This window comes from Amyelois transitella, chromosome 19 (genome assembly GCF_032362555.1).
Source record: "Amyelois transitella isolate CPQ chromosome 19, ilAmyTran1.1, whole genome shotgun sequence".
NCBI lineage: Eukaryota > Metazoa > Arthropoda > Insecta > Lepidoptera > Pyralidae > Amyelois > Amyelois transitella.
In genome coordinates this window covers 285,973-307,160 of record NC_083522.1, presented here as the reverse complement: position 1 = coordinate 307,160, position 21,188 = coordinate 285,973, and the positions used below count along the sequence as shown (strand labels likewise).

General features: G+C 43.1%; 2 protein-coding genes across 2 annotated transcripts in view; one reads left to right on the top strand and one right to left on the bottom strand.

Annotated features, from left to right (window-relative positions):
- Positions 1-4,608, top strand: part of LOC106136594 (protein VAC14 homolog) — a 16,911-nt gene extending 12,303 nt beyond the window's left edge. The window contains exons 11-14 of the mRNA XM_013337194.2: positions 1,687-1,805; positions 2,312-2,391; positions 3,106-3,256; positions 3,483-4,608. Of these exons, the coding sequence (XP_013192648.2) occupies positions 1,687-1,805; positions 2,312-2,391; positions 3,106-3,256; positions 3,483-3,618 (486 nt within the window). The 3' untranslated portion in view covers positions 3,619-4,608. The remainder of the gene's footprint in view (positions 1-1,686; positions 1,806-2,311; positions 2,392-3,105; positions 3,257-3,482) is intronic.
- LOC106136596 (inhibitor of nuclear factor kappa-B kinase subunit epsilon) lies at positions 4,608-21,188 on the bottom strand. The gene is made up of 10 exons (XM_060949418.1): positions 20,220-21,188; positions 19,434-19,661; positions 17,282-17,417; positions 13,835-13,986; positions 9,788-10,012; positions 9,406-9,605; positions 8,861-9,040; positions 7,656-7,803; positions 6,553-6,751; positions 4,608-6,324 (listed from the first exon to the last, which is right to left on the bottom strand). The coding sequence occupies exons 1-9, from the start codon at positions 20,964-20,966 to the stop codon at positions 6,563-6,565; spliced, it is 2,205 nt and encodes a 734-aa protein (XP_060805401.1). The 5' UTR covers positions 20,967-21,188; the 3' UTR covers positions 4,608-6,324; positions 6,553-6,562.

The following is a 21,188-nucleotide window of genomic DNA, read 5'->3' as shown; positions in this document are numbered from 1 at the left end:
TTAATAAAATAGCTGTAATAAAGGCAGAAAAGTATTTTTGTAGGGCTCATTATAAACAAATAAATACCCTAAGATAGTTTTTAGAACTTTGTCAAATACCCTATCGGCTGATTGTCAAAAAACACAAAGAGGTTTCAATTGAAATAAATAAAACTTCAATTTGAGACGACCGTGTAATGCATGAGTTTAAAAATATAGGTCAACCGACGTCACTTATCAAAAACACTATATGCATGACAAGAGACAAACCATAGCGCGTAATAATAAAGCACACCGCCATCTATTAGAACAAAAACAAAAATAAAGTTTCATAAGATTGAACATACATACATACATAAAATCACGCCTCTTTCCCGGAGGGGTAGGCAGAGACTACCTCTTTCCACTTGCCACGATCTCTGCATACTTCTTTCGCTTCGTCCACATTCATAACTCTCTTCATACAAGCTCTGCGGTTTCGGGTACTTTTGACCTGACCCTTTACCAGGACGTCCTTAATTTGATCAAGATACGTTCGTCTAGGTCTTCCCACTCCGACCTTTCCCTCCACACTCTCCTTGTATATCTGCTTAGTCAACCTGCTTTCATTCATCCTCTCCACATGACCGAACCATCTTAACATACCCTTTTCTATTCCTGTAACTACATCTTCTTTCACATCACAACATTCCCTTATCACGCTGTTCCTTATCCTGTCACTCAATTTCACACCCATCATACTCCTTAACGCTCTCATTTCCACTGCATTTATTCTGCTTTCATGCTTCTTTTGCCATACCCAACTTTCACTCCCATACATTAATGTCGGGACCAACACGCCCCTGTGCACAGCCAGTCGAGCCTTTTTGGATAGTTTCTGACTGCTCATAAAGGCATGCAAAGCTCCATTCACCATGTTCCCCGCGTTCACTCTCCTTTCAATATCACTATCATACTTGCCATCTGATGTAAACTTTGATCCTAGATATACAAACTCTTTCACTTGCTCCACTTTTTCTCCTCCAATCAAAATATTACATGCTGTCATTTCTTTCTCCATTTCAAAAACCAGTGTTTTAGTTTTACTTACGTTCACTTTCATTCCCTTCTCCTTTAAAGCCTCATGCATACAGTTTACCATCTCCTGTAACTCCTCCGCTGATGACGCCAGTATAACCTGATCGTCGGCATAGAGCAGACATTTGACGAGTAACTCATTCATCCTTAATCCACTTTTAGACTCTTTCAAATCTGTCAAACAGCTATCCATAAATAGGTTGAACAGCCACGGTGACGCAACACATCCTTGCCTAACGCCTTTCTCAATCTTAAACCACTCAGTGTGCGCTCCGTTTATCCTGACACAAGCACTCGAATCCTCATATAAGGATTTCAGTGCTCGTATTAAGAGACTGCTCACCCCATGCATAGAAAGTGCTGACCACAATTCATTCCTCTCAACTCTGTCATAGGCCTTTTCCAGATCTACGAATGTGCAATAGACTTTTTGACTCTTGGCCAAAAACTTTTCGGCTATGCACCGCAAGGAAAAGACCTGATCAGTACATCCCATTCCCTTTCGAAATCCCGCTTGAGCATCCCATATTTTGTCATCATCATCATAAGATTGAACACCTACAAATATGTTTAGGTTTACCTATAACGGAATCTGCCTTCTAACAAGAGAATGTTGATTGCTTCTAACAGGCGACGCACGCGCTGTTCACCCGCCTGTACGAGTGCTGGTGTCACAGCCCCGTGTCGCTGCTGGCCTTGTGTCTGCTCACTCACAACTACACTCACTGCAATACGCTTATATGTACCTTGTATCCTTTTATACATACATATATATAACCTCGTCTATATCCTTCGCGAGGTAGCATCGCCGACAGTCTTGAAAAGACTGATAGGAAGGTTTTATAATAAAAAATAAGTGAAATTGAATTGAATCGTTTGTTAGAGAATTAGTGAAGAGATTCAATGGATAATAGCCCAAAATGAGAAATAAGGGCATTGCAAGAAGTTCGCAATAAATGTTAATTCGTTCTGCTTGTAGTCTCATTGTTCTATATCATCTTAGCTACAATAACAGTTTAAAAAAACGTCTCATTCGAAGAAAAGTCAATTGTTTAAAAAAAAAATGTTTTAATATGGCGCAGAGATGGACCAATGGACCTTCAAGAGAAGGCATTTTAATGTCCAGGTGGACACATTCATTTTTAAAAACAATAGAGTCAAAATAAAATTCTCTCACGCCGGTGCAAATTCAAATTTTAATCAAAACTGTTCATTCACTCCGTATTATAAGTTATTTCCTGAACAATGTGATCAGCGGTGACCTGGAGATCACGGTGGATTTCCTGACAGAAGTGGACAAGCTGGTGCAACTCATAGAATCTCCAATTTTCGCATGTGAGTATCACGGTGAATTATACGATTTATTCATTTAATAATGCAGTTAAATTTGTGTAATGTGCATTCGTCCATGATTTAGATTTAAGAGATCTATATTTTTAAGGGTCAGGTCAAAAGTACCCGAAACCGCCGAGCTTGCATGAAGAGAGTTATGAATGTAGATGAAGCGAAGGAAATATGGAAAGAGGTAGTCTCTGCCTACCCCTCCGGGAAAGAGGCGTGATTTTATGTATGTATGTATGTATACTATTTTTAAATTGACGTCTTGTTAAGATAGTGTAGTTAATTCCGTCGCTTCTTCCACACATGCGCTTTGCAAGCGGTAGTAAATATAATTTTGAATGCAAAGTTTGTCACGATGATGATGATTGACTTTTACAATTTCTATGCGGGAAGAAAAATAGCTGGCTGAAATTTTAGATCATTTATCCTCATATTTCTTTACGACCGTTGGCTCTGTCTTTTTTTGTAAAAGATAAATACGTGACTTATTTGTTTTTTTTTTTATATATATTGGTGCCGTGTGGTTCCCGGCACCAGTAAAAAAAACACCCAATAGGACCACTCCATTTCTTTCCAACGGATGTCGTAAAAGGCGACTAAGGGATAGGCTTGTAAACTTGGGATTCTTGGGAGTAAGCTGAACGTGGCCTATCAATCTTTTCACGACTGGTTGACTATATGAATGTATGTATGTATGCGCGGTATCAGACATGCGGCTGGAGCTGCTGGCGGGCGCGCAGAGCGGGCCGCTGCGCGCGGCGCTGTCGGGGCTGCTGATGCTGCTGCCGCAGAGCGCCGCCTTCCACACGCTGCGCGCGCGCCTGCTGGCCGTGCCCGCCGGCCTGGCCGGCGCCGTGTGGTGAGTACCGGGTGCCGAGAGCGGAACAGACATAATTTTGTATAGAAATTTGCTCTAGCGGCAACTTCTGTCGGCTTTATACTCACATTCCATCAGCTCAGCGGTAACCTCTACTGTAACTTGTCCCATAATACACATATTGAATAAAAAATTTGAATTTGAATTTATACATACTTTTTAAATTACAGTGAATATCATAAGAAGTTAACCGGTAATTTTTTTCCAGCAGTAAACCCCTCCCCGCCCCCGCCAATATAGACTTCGAATCCCTTCTAAATAAGTTTCAAAGCGTTCAAGCCGCACATCGCGAACACAGCTCACTAGCGCGTCGCGGGAAACTACTGGACAACCTACCCTCATAGCTACAAATCAACACGTCATCGTAGCGACATCTATATGCCAACTCGGGAACTGAAAACGCAAGCATCGTGTTAGTGGTTCACTCAGCTGTTGTTAGGTAGATGGCGCTACTGTATTGTGCAAATCGCAGCGTAGTAATATGTACGAACACTGAATTTTACGACGCCCAGGTTTGTAAAATTTAAAAAAACCTTTGATCCACACTCAAATATAGCCAATTTGTTTTATACTATGTAGTGATGCTTATGTTTTGCCTGAAATTAGAGAGATTTAAAGTTAAAAAACCTGAAAAGATTTTTCCCAATGGAATTTTTAGTGTAAGAGGCGTCCAAAGACTGTTTGATGTACTAAATGTACCTACTTATGTTTTGACAGCTACTGTGTCCAATTAAATGTATTATAATGAATCTGAATTTGTTATGTTCATCCTTTATAGTTCAATTGTAATTAAGTTTAAAAAATATATATTTTGTATATAAGAACAAACTACTTGGTAACTGTTGTTTTAATTAAGGAGTATTTGATAAAGTGAAATTAAATCACGATATTATAAAGCAAACGATATTCTAAAAACGCTTATAAATAAGTTACTGGTGAGACTTTTACTGATAGAAGATAATTTTTTTTTGTGAGTAAATCTTGCATATTTTATGGTTGCAAATCTAAGGCTATGTGGTCTTACTTCGCGGCGTTTGTACATTCCAACTTCACACGTTTTTCTTAAATTGTCAATGTAGGTATATATCTGATATACTGAATGTGAAAATTGTAAACTTATTTTTTTAACAACTCTTCTATTAAGCGCATTGTAAGCTACGAATATATAATGTACCAAAGAAATATCTATATATGTATTTACAACTGGAATATATAACCTTCTTTTATCACAGTCGGTACATAAGGAATGTTGTAAGCTTTGTTAAAATTTTTCGTAATACCAAATGAAACTAAATGTAAATAAAATTTCTTTTATTCTATACATCGGAATGTATTATTATGTGCATAAAATTACTTATACAATAACAATTTATTTTATTTACAATCTTTTAAAATAATTTTTTACAAATTTTATATTTTACAACTAATGGATATTGCTAAATTATTCTTTTGAATTAAATTGTCTTGTGCAATTCATTACTCAGACAAACGGGAGATTAGCGACGCAATGAGCCTATTTCCACCATAAATACATACATAAAATCACGCCTTTCCCGGAGGGGTAGGCACCATTAAATCAACAAATATTTCTTAAAGTTAATAACTTCTCAGCTACCTAAGCACTGATCAGTTATTTGCACTACTATAAGTTTGGAAATACTCCTTTTTCGCTATAAAATAGATTTCCACAGGTTAACAGTGCATCCCACTGTTTTATGAAAACAATATATTTTTTTTTAAAGAATTATATCATTTCAGAATCTGGCTTTATGAAGAATCAAATTAACTTACATTGTCATTATTTTTCTAAATAATTTCGATTCAGAGCTCAATGAAACGCTTTACCACATGACTTGAGGATAAGATTATTTACAACTGGTAATTGCCTAAGATTAAGTATTGATCACATTACGCGAGAGCACCTTTATTTTTAAGAAATTTATTTAAAGACAAGGAAAGAATAATGTCTATTCCTTTACCTTCTCACTCGCACAATCATGTCGTTATTATACAGTTCTGCTAACAAAATTTTAAGATTATAACATTTTATCAATGATATTGACTGTGGTAGGATTATTTTTAATTTTTTCCTATATAATACATTCGTATCACGATCTTAAATACTAGAGCATGTAAAATTAATTAAATGCTTAATTTCCGTGCAACTACATAATATTCACGTCTATATCCCTTGCGGGATAGACGGAGCCAACAGTCTTGAAAAGACTGATAGGTCACGATCAGCTTAAATTTATACTTAACTAAATCACACCAATTAATTACATATAATACTAAAGGAATACAATATTGCAGGTCACATTTTGCACGCAGTACAAAAATATGTATAGGAACTCTTTTGTCGAGAATCTGGCTTGGCGTCGCCATTTTGAGATCGCGACTTCATTTTGTTTAGTCGACAGATTACCAAACATCAGTGGGATTTATCACGAACGTCGATAAGTCATATCTTGTATTATCTTTTTTCCTAGATCACCTGATGAGACATGCCTTCTCAAATAATGGTACGTGAATATACATATGATCACGTCTATGTCCCTTGCGGCGGTAGACAGAGGCAACAGTTTGGAAAAAACTGAAAGGCCACGTTCAGCATAATGATGGAATCGTGATTCAAAAAGTGACTGGTTGCTAGCCTACAAGATAAATCCCAAGTTTATTAGCCATTCCCTTAGTGGCCCTTTACGATATCCACGGGTAAGAAAGGGAGTGGTTCTATTCTATTTAAGTGCTGGAAACGACAAATTTTTCTATTAACAATTTAGGAATTTCATGATGGTAAAAATTATTTGCTCATTAATTGTGGACCAAAACTTATTTCAACTTATTATTATTAGCGTCTTTCATATCGATTAGAGTCACCAAGAAAATTCCATATTTCAACTGTCTACATTTGATCACCCAGTTTTATACCAAAACGCAGGTGACTGGCGCTTTATCAGTTTCATCATCTTCGTGAATGACGGTGCGCGCAGCGGACTCTGCTGATGATGACGAGCTGGAACTGCAAGTGGACGGGGTGTCTTCTGAAACTATAAGGAAACATCTTGTGGTTGATGTACAACGCGCATGCACATTAAGAGGCAAGAGGAATGTCAAAGTTTAATTAAATAAATATATACGGGACAAATTACACAGATTGAGTTAGCGGAGTTGGGGAGGCGGGAGGTCACTGACCTGTGTCGCGCTAGGGCAGCTGGTGCGACAGCGCGGAGAGGCGCGCCAGCAGCGCGGAGTTGGGGAGGCGGGAGGTCACTGACCTGTGTCGCGCTAGGGCAGCTGGTGCGACAGCGCGGAGAGGCGCGCCAGCAGCGCGGAGTTCCCGGCCAGCGAGCCGGCGACGTCGTCCGCGGCCGCCAGCAGCGCGCGCAGCCCCGCCTCGCGGCAGCCCAGCGCCTCCGCCGCGCCCGCGCCCGCGCCCGGCTCCGCTCGCGCGCCCGCCGGCTTCGATGACGACAGCTGGAATGGGTTCCAGTCTCTTTCACTCTCATCTTAGCGGAGAACCGCAATAATTGAGAATAAATAACACCGTTGATGTTCCCCCGTGTGAAGGTTATACAATAGATCCGAAAAATTGAAATAAGAAAGCAAAAAGAAAAAAAAAGGGTCACATACACTATACAGGGTGACTTTTAATTCAACTGCATAAATTTAACTGTTAGTGTACTCATCTAAAGGATATATAAAAACGTTAATAGAAAAAGATCAGTTCATATTTCAGAAAGTACGAAAAAAAATAAAAGTATCAAAATCCACGATCCTAAATACGTCATATCACCCCGGCCGGCGGAAAAGCGACGCGTAAGATTCAGAGGTCAACGACACAATTCATTCAGCTGAGCGATCTCGACAACTCTGTACTTTGCTTGATCTTGATACTAGAAAAATAATTTATTTTTCATACATTTATTTACATGTTTATTTTTAATTTCTTTTTGTAGTATTGGTCTTTAATAAAGCGTGTGACCTAGTTTTTGAGGGTTTTTTAAATGTGAAAATGATGACGTTTAATTTAAATAAAAATAGGCTCAAACGGCTCAGAAGCATGGGTATGGTCTATGTTTAAAAGGATGCAGTTGTTTTAAATGTCACAATATATATATACATCTATGGATGACATTGAAGCACAGAACAGAACGTGTATGGTTAAATTCAAAGATAATATTAACAACAAAACTTTAGAGTCTAATATATAAAACTCAACCAATCACGCTTTTATCCCAGAGAGATAGGTACTGACTGGAGGTCTTCATACATTTTATATTCACTTAAGATTTCCCTTTGGAAATTTAGTCGTATTATCCATAATGAATAAAAATTTTAAAGATATATGTATATTAATTGCAATTTAGTTGGGCCCTACCTGCTTGAGTGCGTCGTTGAGTTTGTCCCGCGTGGTGTGCTCGGCGTCCTGCAAACGAGCTGCCAAAGCCAACAGCTTCAGCTCCGTGTGCGACACGTCCTTGTCCAGGATGTGGGTTTGTAGGTACACAGTCTGGGCCACTTTGTACCTGGACAAACAAATTATAAATCATAGATTTCCATGGTATAATTATAGATCCTTAGGAAAACGAAAACAAGAAGGACTCTTGAAGGAAAACTAGGCATGGATGTGTTGCGTCACCGTGGCTGTTCGACCTATTTATAGATAGTTGTTTGACACATTTGAAAGAGTCTGAAAGTGGATTAAGGATGAATGAGTTACTCATCAAATGTCTGTTTTGCCGACGATCAGGTTTTAATGGCGTCATCAGCGGAAGAGTTACAGGAGATGGTAAACTGTATGCATGAAGCGTTGAATGAGAAAGGAATGAAAGTGAACGTAAGTAAAACTAAATCATTGGTTTTTGAAATGGAGAAAGAAATGACAGCATGTAATATTTTGATTGGAGGAGAAAAGTTGAGCAAGTGAAAGAGTTTGTATATCTAGGATCAAAGTTTACATCAGATGGCAAGTGTGATAGTGATATTGAAAGGAGAGTGAACGCGGGGAACATGATGAATGGAGCTTTGCATGCCTTTATAAGCAGTCAGAAACTGTCCAAAAGGCTCGACTGGCTGTGCATAAGGGCGTGTTGGTCCCGACATTAATGTATGGGAGTGAAAGTTGGGTGTGGCAAAAGAAGCACGAAAGCAGAATAAATGCGGTGGCAATGAGAGAGTTAAGGAGTATGATCGGTGTGAAATTAGTGACCGGATAAGGAACACAAGAAAAGTGAAAGTGAAAGAAGATGTAGTTACAGGAATAGAAAAGGGTATGTTAAGATGGTTTGGTCATGTGGAGAGGATGAATGAAAGCAGGTTTACTAAGCAGAGTGTGGAGGCAAAGGTCGGAATGGGAAGACCTAGACGAACGTATCTTGATCAAATTAAGGACCTGGCAAAGAGTCCAGGTCAAGAGTACCCGAAACCGCCGAGCTTGCATGAAGAGAGTTATGAATGTGGATGAAGCGAAGGAAGTATGCAGAGATCGTGGCAAGGGGAAAGATGTAGTCTCTGCCTAGCCCTCCAGGAAAAAGAATGCCCTAAGATGAATAAAACCGGCTGAATAGCGTTCGGGATGCTCACCAGTCGGCGACGGCGTCGGCGCGCGCGCGCGCCAGCGGCAGCGCCTGCAGCAGCAGCGCGCGCGCGCGCCGCCCGCTCTCGGCCGCCGTGATGCGCTCCAGCACGTGGAACTGCTCGTCGTTGTACGTCAGCGAGCGCGTCGCGCGGTCGCGCACCAGGTGCTGCCACGAGTCGCGCAGCCTGCGGCGGAGAGCTCTATATGGCCACGGAAATATTGCGATTTCTGACGCGTCTGCCGGGTTGCATCATTTGTTTCTTTAAAGTAAATCATTACGTGTATCTTTGCGCTGCGGATTGCGAATCTTAAACATTTACATCCGCGGATTCCAAAACACATCAACAACAACCCTCATATGCACATGATTAATATCCAACTCCTATGCTGATCTGGTGGCGAAAGAAAACAACATGGCACTTTCTGAATCGCGATTTTATCATTGAGCTATCAGGCTGAACGTGATTTTTAATTTTTTTTTCCAATACTGATAGTTCTATTTATCACGTAAGGTCGCGGCAGTTATCAGGGACATCCAGTCGGACGCTACCTTTCGACGAGCGTCCTGGCGCGCACGTGCAGCCGCAGCTGGCTCGGGCACGCGGCGTCCCACGAAGCCTTCAGCGCGCCGCTGCCGTGCCGCGTTTGCAGCGCCGCCGCCGCCGCGCGCAGGGACTCCGCCTCGCTCGCCACCAGTCCCGCGGCGGAGCCCCACGACTCGGGAGGAGGGGTTGTGCTGGTCGAACCGGACTGTCGAAAATCATCATAAGAAATTCAGTTTGAAATAATACTTATTTAGCGAATCCCACCACTATCACCATAGAAATGAACATTATCCCACCGCTGTCACCATAATATTATTGTTTTTAATTTTTGCCCAAATTATAATGTATTCTGACATAAGCTATAGGAAGTGACAATGAATCAGTCACCTGGTCGGCCAGCGCTCTGGCGGCGCTAGCGGCGAGGTCTAAGGCTCTAGCTGCGGCATGGGCGCGCGTGGCGAGCGCGTGCAGCGTGTGCGCGCGCTCGGCCAGCGCGCGCAGGCGGGCGGCCAGCAGCGAGCCCCAGGCGCGCACGCAGGCGCCGCACAGCCGCGACGCCTGGCACAGCAGCTCCACGCGGCGGCGCACCACGTGGCCCACGCTGCACGCCGTCTGCACACACGATCACGACCACACTTGGTGTTAATATTTACGTTGTTTGGTTCCCAACACCGATAGATAAAAGAGTAAGACCATTACATCTCTTTTCTATGGATATCGTAAAAGGCGACTACAGGATAAGGGATACTTAGGATTCCTCCTTTAGGCGATAGGTTAGTAACCTGTCACTATTTGAATGTCAATTCTATCATCAACCCAAACAGTAGACATGGCCTTTCAGTCTTTTGATGACTAGGTCTTCATAGGACTTCATAGGTGATTGTTTTAAGACCAATGATAGAATATTTCTATCCAGATACCATAAGAACAAAATTGCTACATTGGTAGCTAGTAATATTAATGTTTGGACGAGTTTACATTGTAAGCAAAATATTAATTATAAGTTGACTACAGAATTGCCAACTCTGTGTGATGGTAACTCTGTTGACTTGACAGTTAATTTAAACTGCACACTCAGACAACGGGAAACCCTCGAGGGTTAAGAATTATCCATCAAAATATACAAGGTCTTCCCGGCAAAGAATTAGAAGTACAACTAGTTTTAGAAGAATTAAATGTGGACATTTTATGTTTGACTGAGCATTGGCTCATGGAGGGGGAGATGATGTTCAGCCTAAACAATTATAATATTGTGAGCTGCTTAAACAGAAAGTCTGCAATTAGAGGTGGGTCTATGATATTTATCAAATGCGGTCTTCGCTGTAAAGAGCAAACAGACATAACCAGACTTTCGGTTGAGCGGTGTGCCGAAGTGACCTGTGCCGAGCTAGATCATCATTATAATTGTTTGTGTGTACAGTCCCCCAAACAGTGAATTTAAACAATTTTTAAAAATAATGGATCAAGTGTTACATGTTACCTCAAAATGTAATAAAAAATTAATTATTTGTGGTGATTTTAACATTGACATTTTAGTTAAATCAACCGTTAGTATACAATTTATTAATTTGTTTAAATCTTATAATTTAGAGTATGTTTTTTTCGAACCAACCCGAATAACATCTACATCTGCCAAGTGTCTGGATAATTTTTTTTGCAATAATCTTTATATACGGAAATCAATTATTCACAAATTGCCCTCGGATCACACCGGTCAATATGTTACCTTTGAGAAAGAGTCCTTAAACAATTTAAATAATGATAAAATTATGTGTAGACCTCTTTCTTCCAAAAACATAAGAAAATTTAAAATAAACATTGCAAATCAATTAAATACTTTAACATATTCTGGAAATAATCCTAATGAACATTATAACAATTTATTTGATATGATTTCTGCTGAATACTCAAAAAGGTTCAAGCAGAAACAAGTCAATATTCGTAATAGATTACAGTTCAGTGAATGGGCTACAGTAGGTATTCACAAGAGTAGGAATAAGTTATATGACTTATATGCCCAGAAACAATACAATTTTGACCCCAGTTTTGTAGAATATGTCTAAAATTATTCAAAATTATTTAAAAAAGTTTGCAGGCAAGCTAAGTCTTTGCACATAAGTAGTAAAATAAACAACGCACCAAATAAAATTAAAGAAACATGGAACATTATTAATAAAGAATCTGGCAAAATCAAAGATAGAGACAGTATTAAACAAATATCATCCGGTAACAAAAGTATTTCTAAAACTCAGGAGATAGTAAATGCTTTTGATAATTTCTTTGCAAAAATCCCTGTGGAGCTAACTTCTGACGTTGACTCTTGTCCATTGCGCGCTGAAACCCTACTTAATAATAACACAACTCCCATCAAATCTGTCTTTAAATTTAAATATGTTAACTCTGATAATATATTAAAGGCGTTCAAACAACTTAATTTGAAAAAGTCTGAAGACCATTGGGGTATGTCTGTTAGTATCATAAGTCAAATCATAGATATTATTGCATCTGATCTAGCTTTTATATTTAATGAATGTATTGATGAGGGTATTTTTCCAAATTTAATGAAATGTAGCAAATTAATACCTCTATTCAAAAAAGGGGAGAAAACAGTCCTTGGCAATTATAGACCTATTTCTATATTGCCAGTTTTGAGCAAGGTGTTTGAGAAGATGATGCTTAATCAAATGCAACAATATTTTAAAATCAATAACATTTTCCATTCCCAACAATATGGGTTCACTGCCGGGAAGTCCACCACTGATGCGGGAGTAGCACTTGTTACTCAAATCTATGACGCGTGGGAGAGTTCACAGGATTCAGTTGGAGTCTTTTGCGATCTCTCTAAAGCATTTGATTGCGTAGATCATCAGACACTTTTGCGTAAACTTCGTCAATATGGGTTTGACCACAAATCAACTAAACTAATGGCATCCTATTTGACTGATAGGCTTCAAACTGTAGATATTAATGGAGTAAAGTCAAGCGGATCAAGCGTCTCAATGGGTGTTCCTCAGGGCTCAATTTTAGGACCATTCCTCTTCTTGGTATATGTCAATGACCTGCCTTTTATGGTGGAAAAACAGGCGGGTATAGTGCTGTTTGCCGATGACACTTCTTTAATATTTAAATTAGATCGCCATAGCGAAAATGTAAGTTCGGTTAATAATATACTGTCGGCCATATCTATCTGGTTCTCAACCAACAATCTTCTTTTAAATGCTAATAAGACCCAATGCATTAAATTTACCCTTCCAAACGTAAGGCAGGCCAATACTGACATAACACTGGAAGGCCAGAAATTAGAATTTGTTGAAAATACAAAGTTTTTAGGAATTATAATTGATGCAAAGCTACAGTGGGGTGCTCATATTTCTAAACTATCCAATAGACTTAGCTCTGCCGCTTATGCTGTTAGGAGGATCCGACAATTGACAGATGTAGCTACAGCTAGGCTTGTTTATTTTAGCTATTTTCATAGCTTGTTATCTTATGGTTTACTTTTATGGGGTAGCGCGGCTGATATACAAACTATTTTTATAATTCAGAAAAGGGCCGTTCGCGCAATTTACGGCTTAGGACCAAGAGACTCGTTAAGACAACTCTTTAAGAAAATAAACATACCTACAGTAGCGTCCCAGTACATTTTTGATCTTATAATGTATGTTAGGAAAAATACCTCTTTTTTTCAAAAAGTTAGTGCCACTACTGATAGAAATTTACGTAATAAACATAAATTAGTCATGCCGTTTCATAGGCTTAGCAAAGTCAGTAAATCATTTATGGGGAACTGTATACGATTTTATAATAGGTTGCCGGAGTCTGTTCTTGATATGCCCAACCGAAAATTCAAAGAGTATGTAAAGAAAGTACTTTGTGGGAAGGCTTATTATAGGACTGATGATTACCTTAATGATAAAAACATCTGGCTCGAGCTTGGCACAGGAACCTCGTAATTAATTGTAGTTTAATTTGAACTTAAATCAAAATTTCAGTACACTCTGTACATAAATCTTTTTAAAATTGGCAATCCATAATATATATATATATATATTTTTCTTTTTTCAATATTAAATCTCATAAATATATAAATCTCCCGTGAACAATGTATTCTCCCGTCCACATTCTATTCTAAGTATAATTTAATATTGTGAAGTTGACGTTGTTGATGAAAATGCTGCAGTGCAGTTTGTTACCGCTTCTTCTGCACTGACGCCTTGGAAGCGGCAGTAAACTTAGTTTTTAAGTAATTTATTTGACGTCAACCAAGTTGTTAAACCATACGACAATTATTAAGCGATATAATAATATCCTATAATAATGAATAAAAATTTTGAATTTGAATTTGAATTTGACTGTTCGTTCTGTCTAGCACTAAGAGATATATAGACGTGATTATATGTTATGTTAATTTTATATCTGTACAAGTAATCCTACCTTAGCCTGAGTGGCGTCGTTCTCCACAGACACGATGTTGGGGAACACCGGGAACTTGGGTATGTCGGGCTCCGGCGGCATGTTGACGTTGTTGTTGTTCTTGTTGAACAACATCAGCGGCTCCTCCGCCGTCGTCTCCGGGTAGTTTTTACCTGACAAAGCATTCAATCAATTATGCATAACTGACTGACGGACAAATAAAAATAAGGAGCGGTGTATGAAGCTTTTTGGCAAGTGTACCTATACTCACTTCTTAAGCCTCTGCTTAGCTCTACCTAGCTGCCGAATTGCGGGGTTCTTTCTGAAGATTACTTTTGGTCGCACACGAGCATTAAGGCATTTAGGTTGATCAGGTATCAAAGCGACTCCCTTTGTTATCGAGGAATCCAATACCAGAATGTGCAATCTGTCTCCCACCACGCTCGCCTGGCCGCAGATGTCCGTCAGCTGTCACTCTCCGCCGTCACTCACCGAGCGTGGTGTCGTCCACGACGGACAGCTGCAGCGTCTCCTTGTGCAGCAGGATCTGCGACTCGCCCCCCACGCTCGCCTGCCCGCAGATGTCCGTCAGCTGTCACTCTCCGCCGTCACTCACCGAGCGTGGTGTCGTCCACGACGGACAGCAGCAGCGTCTCCTTGTGCAGCAGGATCTGCGACTCGCCCCCCACGCTCGCCTGCCCGCAGATGTCCGTCAGCTGTCACTCTCCGCCGTCACTCACCGAGCGTGGTGTCGTCCACGACGGACAGCAGCAGCGTCTCCTTGTGCAGCAGGATCTGCGACTCGCCCCCCACGCTCGCCTGCCCGCAGATGTCCGTCAGCTGTCACTCTCCGCCGTCACTCACCGAGCGTGGTGTCGTCCACGACGGACAGCAGCAGCGTCTCCTTGTGCAGCAGGATCTGCGACTCGCCCCCCACGCTCGCCTGCCCGCAGATGTCCGTCAGCTGTCACTCTCCGCCGTCACTCACCGAGCGTGGTGTCGTCCACGACGGACAGCAGCAGCGTCTCCTTGTGCAGCAGGATCTGCGACTCGCCCCCCACGCTCGCCTGCCCGCAGATGTCCGTCAGCTGTCACTCTCCGCCGTCACTCACCGAGCGTGGTGTCGTCCACGACGGACAGCAGCAGCGTCTCCTTGTGCAGCAGGATCTGCGACTCGCCCCCCACGCTCGCCTGCCCGCAGATGTCCGTCAGCTGTCACTCTCCGCCGTCACTCACCGAGCGTGGTGTCGTCCACGACGGACAGCAGCAGCGTCTCCTTGTGCAGCAGGATCTGCGACTCGCCCCCCACGCTCGCCTGCCCGCAGATGTCCGTCAGCTGTCACTCTCCGCCGTCACTCACCGAGCGTGGTGTCGTCCACGACGGACAGCAGCAGCGTCTCCTTGTGCAGCAGGATCTGCGACTCGCCCCCCACGCTCGCCTGCCCGCAGATGTCCGTCAGCTGTCACTCTCCGCCGTCACTCACCGAGCGTGGTGTCGTCCACGACGGACAGCAGCAGCGTCTCCTTGTGCAGCAGGATCTGCGACTCGCCCCCCACGCTCGCCTGCCCGCAGATGTCCGTCAGCTGTCACTCGCCCCCGTCACTCACCGAGCGTGGTGTCGTCCACGACGGACAGCAGCAGCGTCTCCTTGTGCAGCAGGATCTGCGACTCGCCCCCCACGCTCGCCTGCCCGCAGATGTCCGTCAGCTGTCACTCTCCGCCGTCACTCACCGAGCGTGGTGTCGTCCACGACGGACAGCAGCAGCGTCTCCTTGTGCAGCAGGATCTGCGACTCGCCCCCCACGCTCGCCTGCCCGCAGATGTCCGTCAGCTGTCACTCGCCCCCGTCACTCACCGAGCGTGGTGTCGTCCACGACGGACAGCAGCAGCGTCTCCTTGTGCAGCAGGATCTGCGACTCGCCCCCCACGCTCGCCTGCCCGCAGATGTCCGTCAGCTGTCACTCTCCGCCGTCACTCACCGAGCGTGGTGTCGTCCACGACGGACAGCAGCAGCGTCTCCTTGTGCAGCAGGATCTGCGACTCGCCCCCCACGCTCGCCTGCCCGCAGATGTCCGTCAGCTGTCACTCGCCCCCGTCACTCACCGAGCGTGGTGTCGTCCACGACGGACAGCAGCAGCGTCTCCTTGTGCAGCAGGATCTGCGACTCGCCCCCCACGCTCGCCTGCCCGCAGATGTCCGTCAGCTGTCACTCTCCGCCGTCACTCACCGAGCGTGGTGTCGTCCACGACGGACAGCAGCAGCGTCTCCTTGTGCAGCAGGATCTGCGACTCGCCCCCCACGCTCGCCTGCCCGCAGATGTCCGTCAGCTGTCAATCGCCCCCGTCACTCACCGAGCGTGGTGTCGTCCACGACGGACAGCAGCAGCGTCTCCTTGTGCAGCAGGATCTGCGACTCGCCCCCCACGCTCGCCTGCCCGCAGATGTCCGTCAGCTGTCACTCTCCGCCGTCACTCACCGAGCGTGGTGTCGTCCACGACGGACAGCAGCAGCGTCTCCTTGTGCAGCAGGATCTGCGACTCGCCCCCCACGCTCGCCTGCCCGCAGATGTCCGTCAGCTGTCACTCGCCCCCGTCACTCACCGAGCGTGGTGTCGTCCACGACGGACAGCAGCAGCGTCTCCTTGTGCAGCAGGATCTGCGACTCGCCCCCCACGCTCGCCTGCCCGCAGATGTCCGTCAGCTGTCACTCGCCCCCGTCACTCACCGAGCGTGGTGTCGTCCACGACGGACAGCAGCAGCGTCTCCTTGTGCAGCAGGATCTGCGACTCGCCCCCCACGCTCGCCTGCCCGCAGATGTCCGTCAGCTGTCACTCGCCCCCGTCACTCACCGAGCGTGGTGTCGTCCACGACGGACAGCAGCAGCGTCTCCTTGTGCAGCAGGATCTGCGACTCGCCCCCCACGCTCGCCTGCCCGCAGATGTCCGTCAGCTGTCACTCTCCGCCGTCACTCACCGAGCGTGGTGTCGTCCACGACGGACAGCAGCAGCGTCTCCTTGTGCAGCAGGATCTGCGACTCGCCCCCCACGCTCGCCTGCCCGCAGATGTCCGTCAGCTGTCACTCGCCCCCGTCACTCACCGAGCGTGGTGTCGTCCACGACGGACAGCAGCAGCGTCTCCTTGTGCAGCAGGATCTGCGACTCGCCCCCCACGCTCGCCTGCCCGCAGATGTCCGTCAGCTGTCACTCTCCGCCGTCACTCACCGAGCGTGGTGTCGTCCACGACGGACAGCAGCAGCGTCTCCTTGTGCAGCAGGATCTGCGACTCGCCCCCCACGCTCGCCTGCCCGCAGATGTCCGTCAGCTGTCACTCTCCGCCGTCACTCACCGAGCGTGGTGTCGTCCACGACGGACAGCAGCAGCGTCTCCTTGTGCAGCAGGATCTGCGACTCGCCCCCCACGCTCGCCTGCCCGCAGATGTCCGTCAGCTGTCACTCTCCGCCGTCACTCACCGAGCGTGGTGTCGTCCACGACGGACAGCAGCAGCGTCTCCTTGTGCAGCAGGATCTGCGACTCGCCCACCACGCTCGTCTGCTCGCAGATGTAAGTCTGCAGGTGTTCGAACTTCTCGTCCGGTTTTAGGAACACCTGCCAACAAAATTTGTTCTCTTTATTCTTATCTGTGCTGTGAGGTAGGTACTTATTATTAGTTTCTACGTGTTTATTTACCTATTCTGTAGCTTTCTAACACTCAATACGGACGTAATTATGCGTATAATTTTATTTATTGTGATATTTTGTATTCAGTTTTATGTCGAAATATTTTTGTACCGCAATGTGTTTTAATTGAATAAAAACATATATTTATTTCATTTCTATGTTTCCTTGTATATTATACTAATAATGTTGATGTTAGTCTTCCTAATTTATTCATATTCATCTAGATTTATAAAGATAAGTATTCAAACGAATGAAACTAACCTATGTTTAAAAGGATATACTGACTTGGTTTGGACATGTCGAGATAATGGATGAGAACAGAATTTATAAGACAGAGCTGACTGTAAAGAGGAACAGGGCCGACCACGTCGAAATTTGAAGGATCAAATTTCGAATGTCTTAAAAAGAGAGATGATATGAGTACCCTTGACCGTCGAATATATAAAATCCATAGTATCCGCTTACCCCAATGGGAGACAGGCGTGATGGTATATATGTAATAGCTCTTCTAGCGTTCTTTTCATTACGACATAGGCTTGTACTCGTATCGACTCCACGGAATTGAATATAAGTCACATAATATTGTCTGTTTGTTTGTAAATTGGTTCAATTACAACGCCAATACCCTCCCATTGCTTAAATTTACAATAACCGTAACTCATACCTCCGATTACCGCAACGGTCGACTCACGGCCGATCGGAGTTGGTACAAAAAGAATCGCTTTTTTTTGTTGTTGTCAAATTGTCTTCATTGACTTATTAAACAATTTTCCATGAAAATAACCAGAAGTGTTACATCTCATGATTGCAATGGAACACATAAAGTTAAATCACCTTAAAAATACATATACATACTACGTCTTTATCCCTTGCGAGACAGATTAGGCCAAAAGCCTCGAAAAGAAGAAGGCTTTATTTAGCCTAAAAGACTCGTTGTGGAATTGACATCAACAATATATTTAAAAATATACATTGGTAAAAATCTAATGTTGATTTGAAAGGTACTTGATTTTTACTGAAATTGTGTGAAGCTGAAGAAGAAGTGAAGCTCCTGTTTTTTCCTCCGAGCTTTCTAATTTGCGATTACATAATTTTTAAAATTGTTTAAATATCCATCAACAAATTTACCATTAAGTTGTGACAGGTCTATCTCTTAGAAGTCTTTGGGTAACGGAATAATCGAATTACGAAGACAATGCGTTGTTTTGTGTGAATGTAGGTCGCCGTCATTACTCAGGGCCAATTTGCCCACTTTCCTATTGTATCGTTAATATCTCATTTTTATGGATTTTAGAGTGCTTATGTAATAAGTTATGATGCTGTGGACTTGGTTATGCCTAAGGCAGGTTGGTGCCAGCCAATAAACGTTGAAACTTGGCCAATTAAATGGCAGCATGTAAAGTATCACTTACATGCTGTGTTCAGGCTGGGGTGGACTCGTGAGTTTCGAAGCTAACAGCTGAGAATGCAATCGGAAATGTGCCATAAAAATAGTAAGAGCCAGGATTTAGTAACTTTGTATTATATGTTTTTTTGGCAATTAAATTCATTTGTTTATTCACAACTTATCTAATTATTTATTACAGGCAACACCGACCTATAATTATTATATATTTTCTATATTATCGCCTGTTCTCTCTGTCGGTATGTATGCGTTAATCCCGGAAAGTAACGGACGAATTTGTTTCTTTTTGAAAATTTGGAAAGAGGCTCTCTGAGGAATGTTTATATGTATATATGTATATAATATAAACAACATGAAATAAAGGGCAATAAATATAAAGGGTTCAATACTGCAATCAGTCAAACAGGAAATGTCTAAATCATTGGACCATGGAGGCCACAGTTGGTGCTTAGATGCTGTTATTGCTTTCCACTACCTAGAATAAATCTCCCATAATTATTTCAACACAAAAAAATTTAAATTCATTAAAATAAGATTACCTTTATACTAGTCGCCTTGTTAACGTGGAATATATGAATGGGCGTGGTAGACGTGATGACTTGCACTTCGGAGAAGAATCTGTCAAAGGTCCAGATGCGGTGTGGGTCCACCTCGAGCAGACCGGCCAGCAGCGGGGTCACCAGCTTGCGGAGCCCGAGGCTCAGCTGGCAATGCGAGGGTAGGTCACGAGCCCACTCTATTGGACCATTCTCTGTTGTTTGTGTTCCCTGGGGACAAAATAAATTACTATTTGTTACCTTTATGCCTTTACCTACACTTAGTCCTGGTCTTATTTTGGGTGTTGTATTGTATGGTTCCCGGTAGGAATAGAAAAAAGAATTAAACCACTGCATCTCTTTCCTATGGATGTTGTTAAAGGTGACTAAAGAATAGGCTTTTTAACTTGGGATTCTAGGCTGGCAACTTGTCACTATTTGAATCTAGATTCTAGAATTAAGGCAAACAGCCAAATGTGGCCTATCAGTCTTTTCAAGATTGTTGGCTATATGCATGTATGTGCAGTTTGAGTTGAGTATAACCATAAAACAGCAATGCTTGTTCAGGAAGTCATCAACTAAGGAATGAGAATCAATTTTAAAAATTTCTTTAATATTTCCTTTTTCTAGATTTTTAGCATATCCAATAAATGTATGTGTGTATGTACTAGACTTCAGGAGCAACACATGGAAGGCTCGGCCAAAAGCTAGAAATTGGTTAAATACACAAGTATTACCTATACAAAGGTGAATAATATTCATAGGAAATTTAATTGATATATTTCTCACCGAGATTACTCCAGAAGCCTTCTTTGTAGTGATATAAAACATGGTTTCCTTATTCCTCCTGCCTCCGTACGGTCTGAATGGCAGCTGTCCCGTAGCTACATGGTACAGGGTGACACCGATAGACCACAGATCCACTGTGGCCCCAAAACTCTTGCCAACTGGTTTCCTCAACACTGCTCTCTCATACATGTCAGGGTGCAAGTACTCCTCAGTCCCGTAAAGAGACACAAACTGTTCCTCCTCCTGCAGTTCCCTAGCTGCACCAAAGTCTGTCAACTTGTAAGTTGTTGTACCATCCTCATTTATATACTTCATAATATTCCCCGGCTTTAAATCCCTGTGCACCAGATTGTTATCACGCAAATGCTTCATGCCAGCCGTAAGATGCTCTAAAACTAACAGAAACTCTTGCTCTTGAAGGCCGTAAGTGTTCTCAGGGTCGTCGAGAATATTGAACAAACTTCCGCCCGTACACAGCTCCATAACTATCACTTTCCCGCGACCTTCCTGCTCCTCCTCGATAGCCAACAACTTAACAATATTCTCATGCTTCACTTTCTTCAAAACTTCAAATTCGCGCATCTGGACGTCGTGTGGACGCATATGACTTAGTTGGTTGAAGGTTTTCACAGCTACAGGTTCCCCATTATTTTTATTGACGCCCTGGAATACAGCGCCTGTAGCTCCCTTACCCAGGACGCTGGTGGTGCACCACACATAGTTTTCTGAACCGCGCAAGAAGGACATTTTCGAAAGTAAAAGTTATTCTTCGAGTTAACTGTTAACAACTATACATCGCCCCACCTACGTTTACTTTATATGCTTTGTTAGAGAGACGCGGCCAATAATAACGAGAGCACCAGTTTAATTAAAACAAAGATAGGAACCTTATTAAATCAAAACTTTTCTTTTCAATCAACTCTATGAGGACGATTGAATAGCAACAAAATATTACTTTCTTGCTTTGTC

Excerpts from the sequence above, each read along its gene's own strand:
- LOC106136596 (XM_060949418.1), bottom strand. The coding sequence starts at position 20,966 with ATGTCCTTCTTGCGCGGTTCAGAAAACTATGTGTGGTGCACCACCAGC. Across the intron at positions 10,013-13,834 it reads ACGACGCCACTCAGGCTAAG|ACGGCGTGCAGCGTGGGCCA; the intron begins GTAGGATTACTT and ends TCGTGTGTGCAG. Across the intron at positions 6,752-7,655 it reads TCAACGACGCACTCAAGCAG|CTGTCGTCATCGAAGCCGGC; the intron begins GTAGGGCCCAAC and ends AACCCATTCCAG.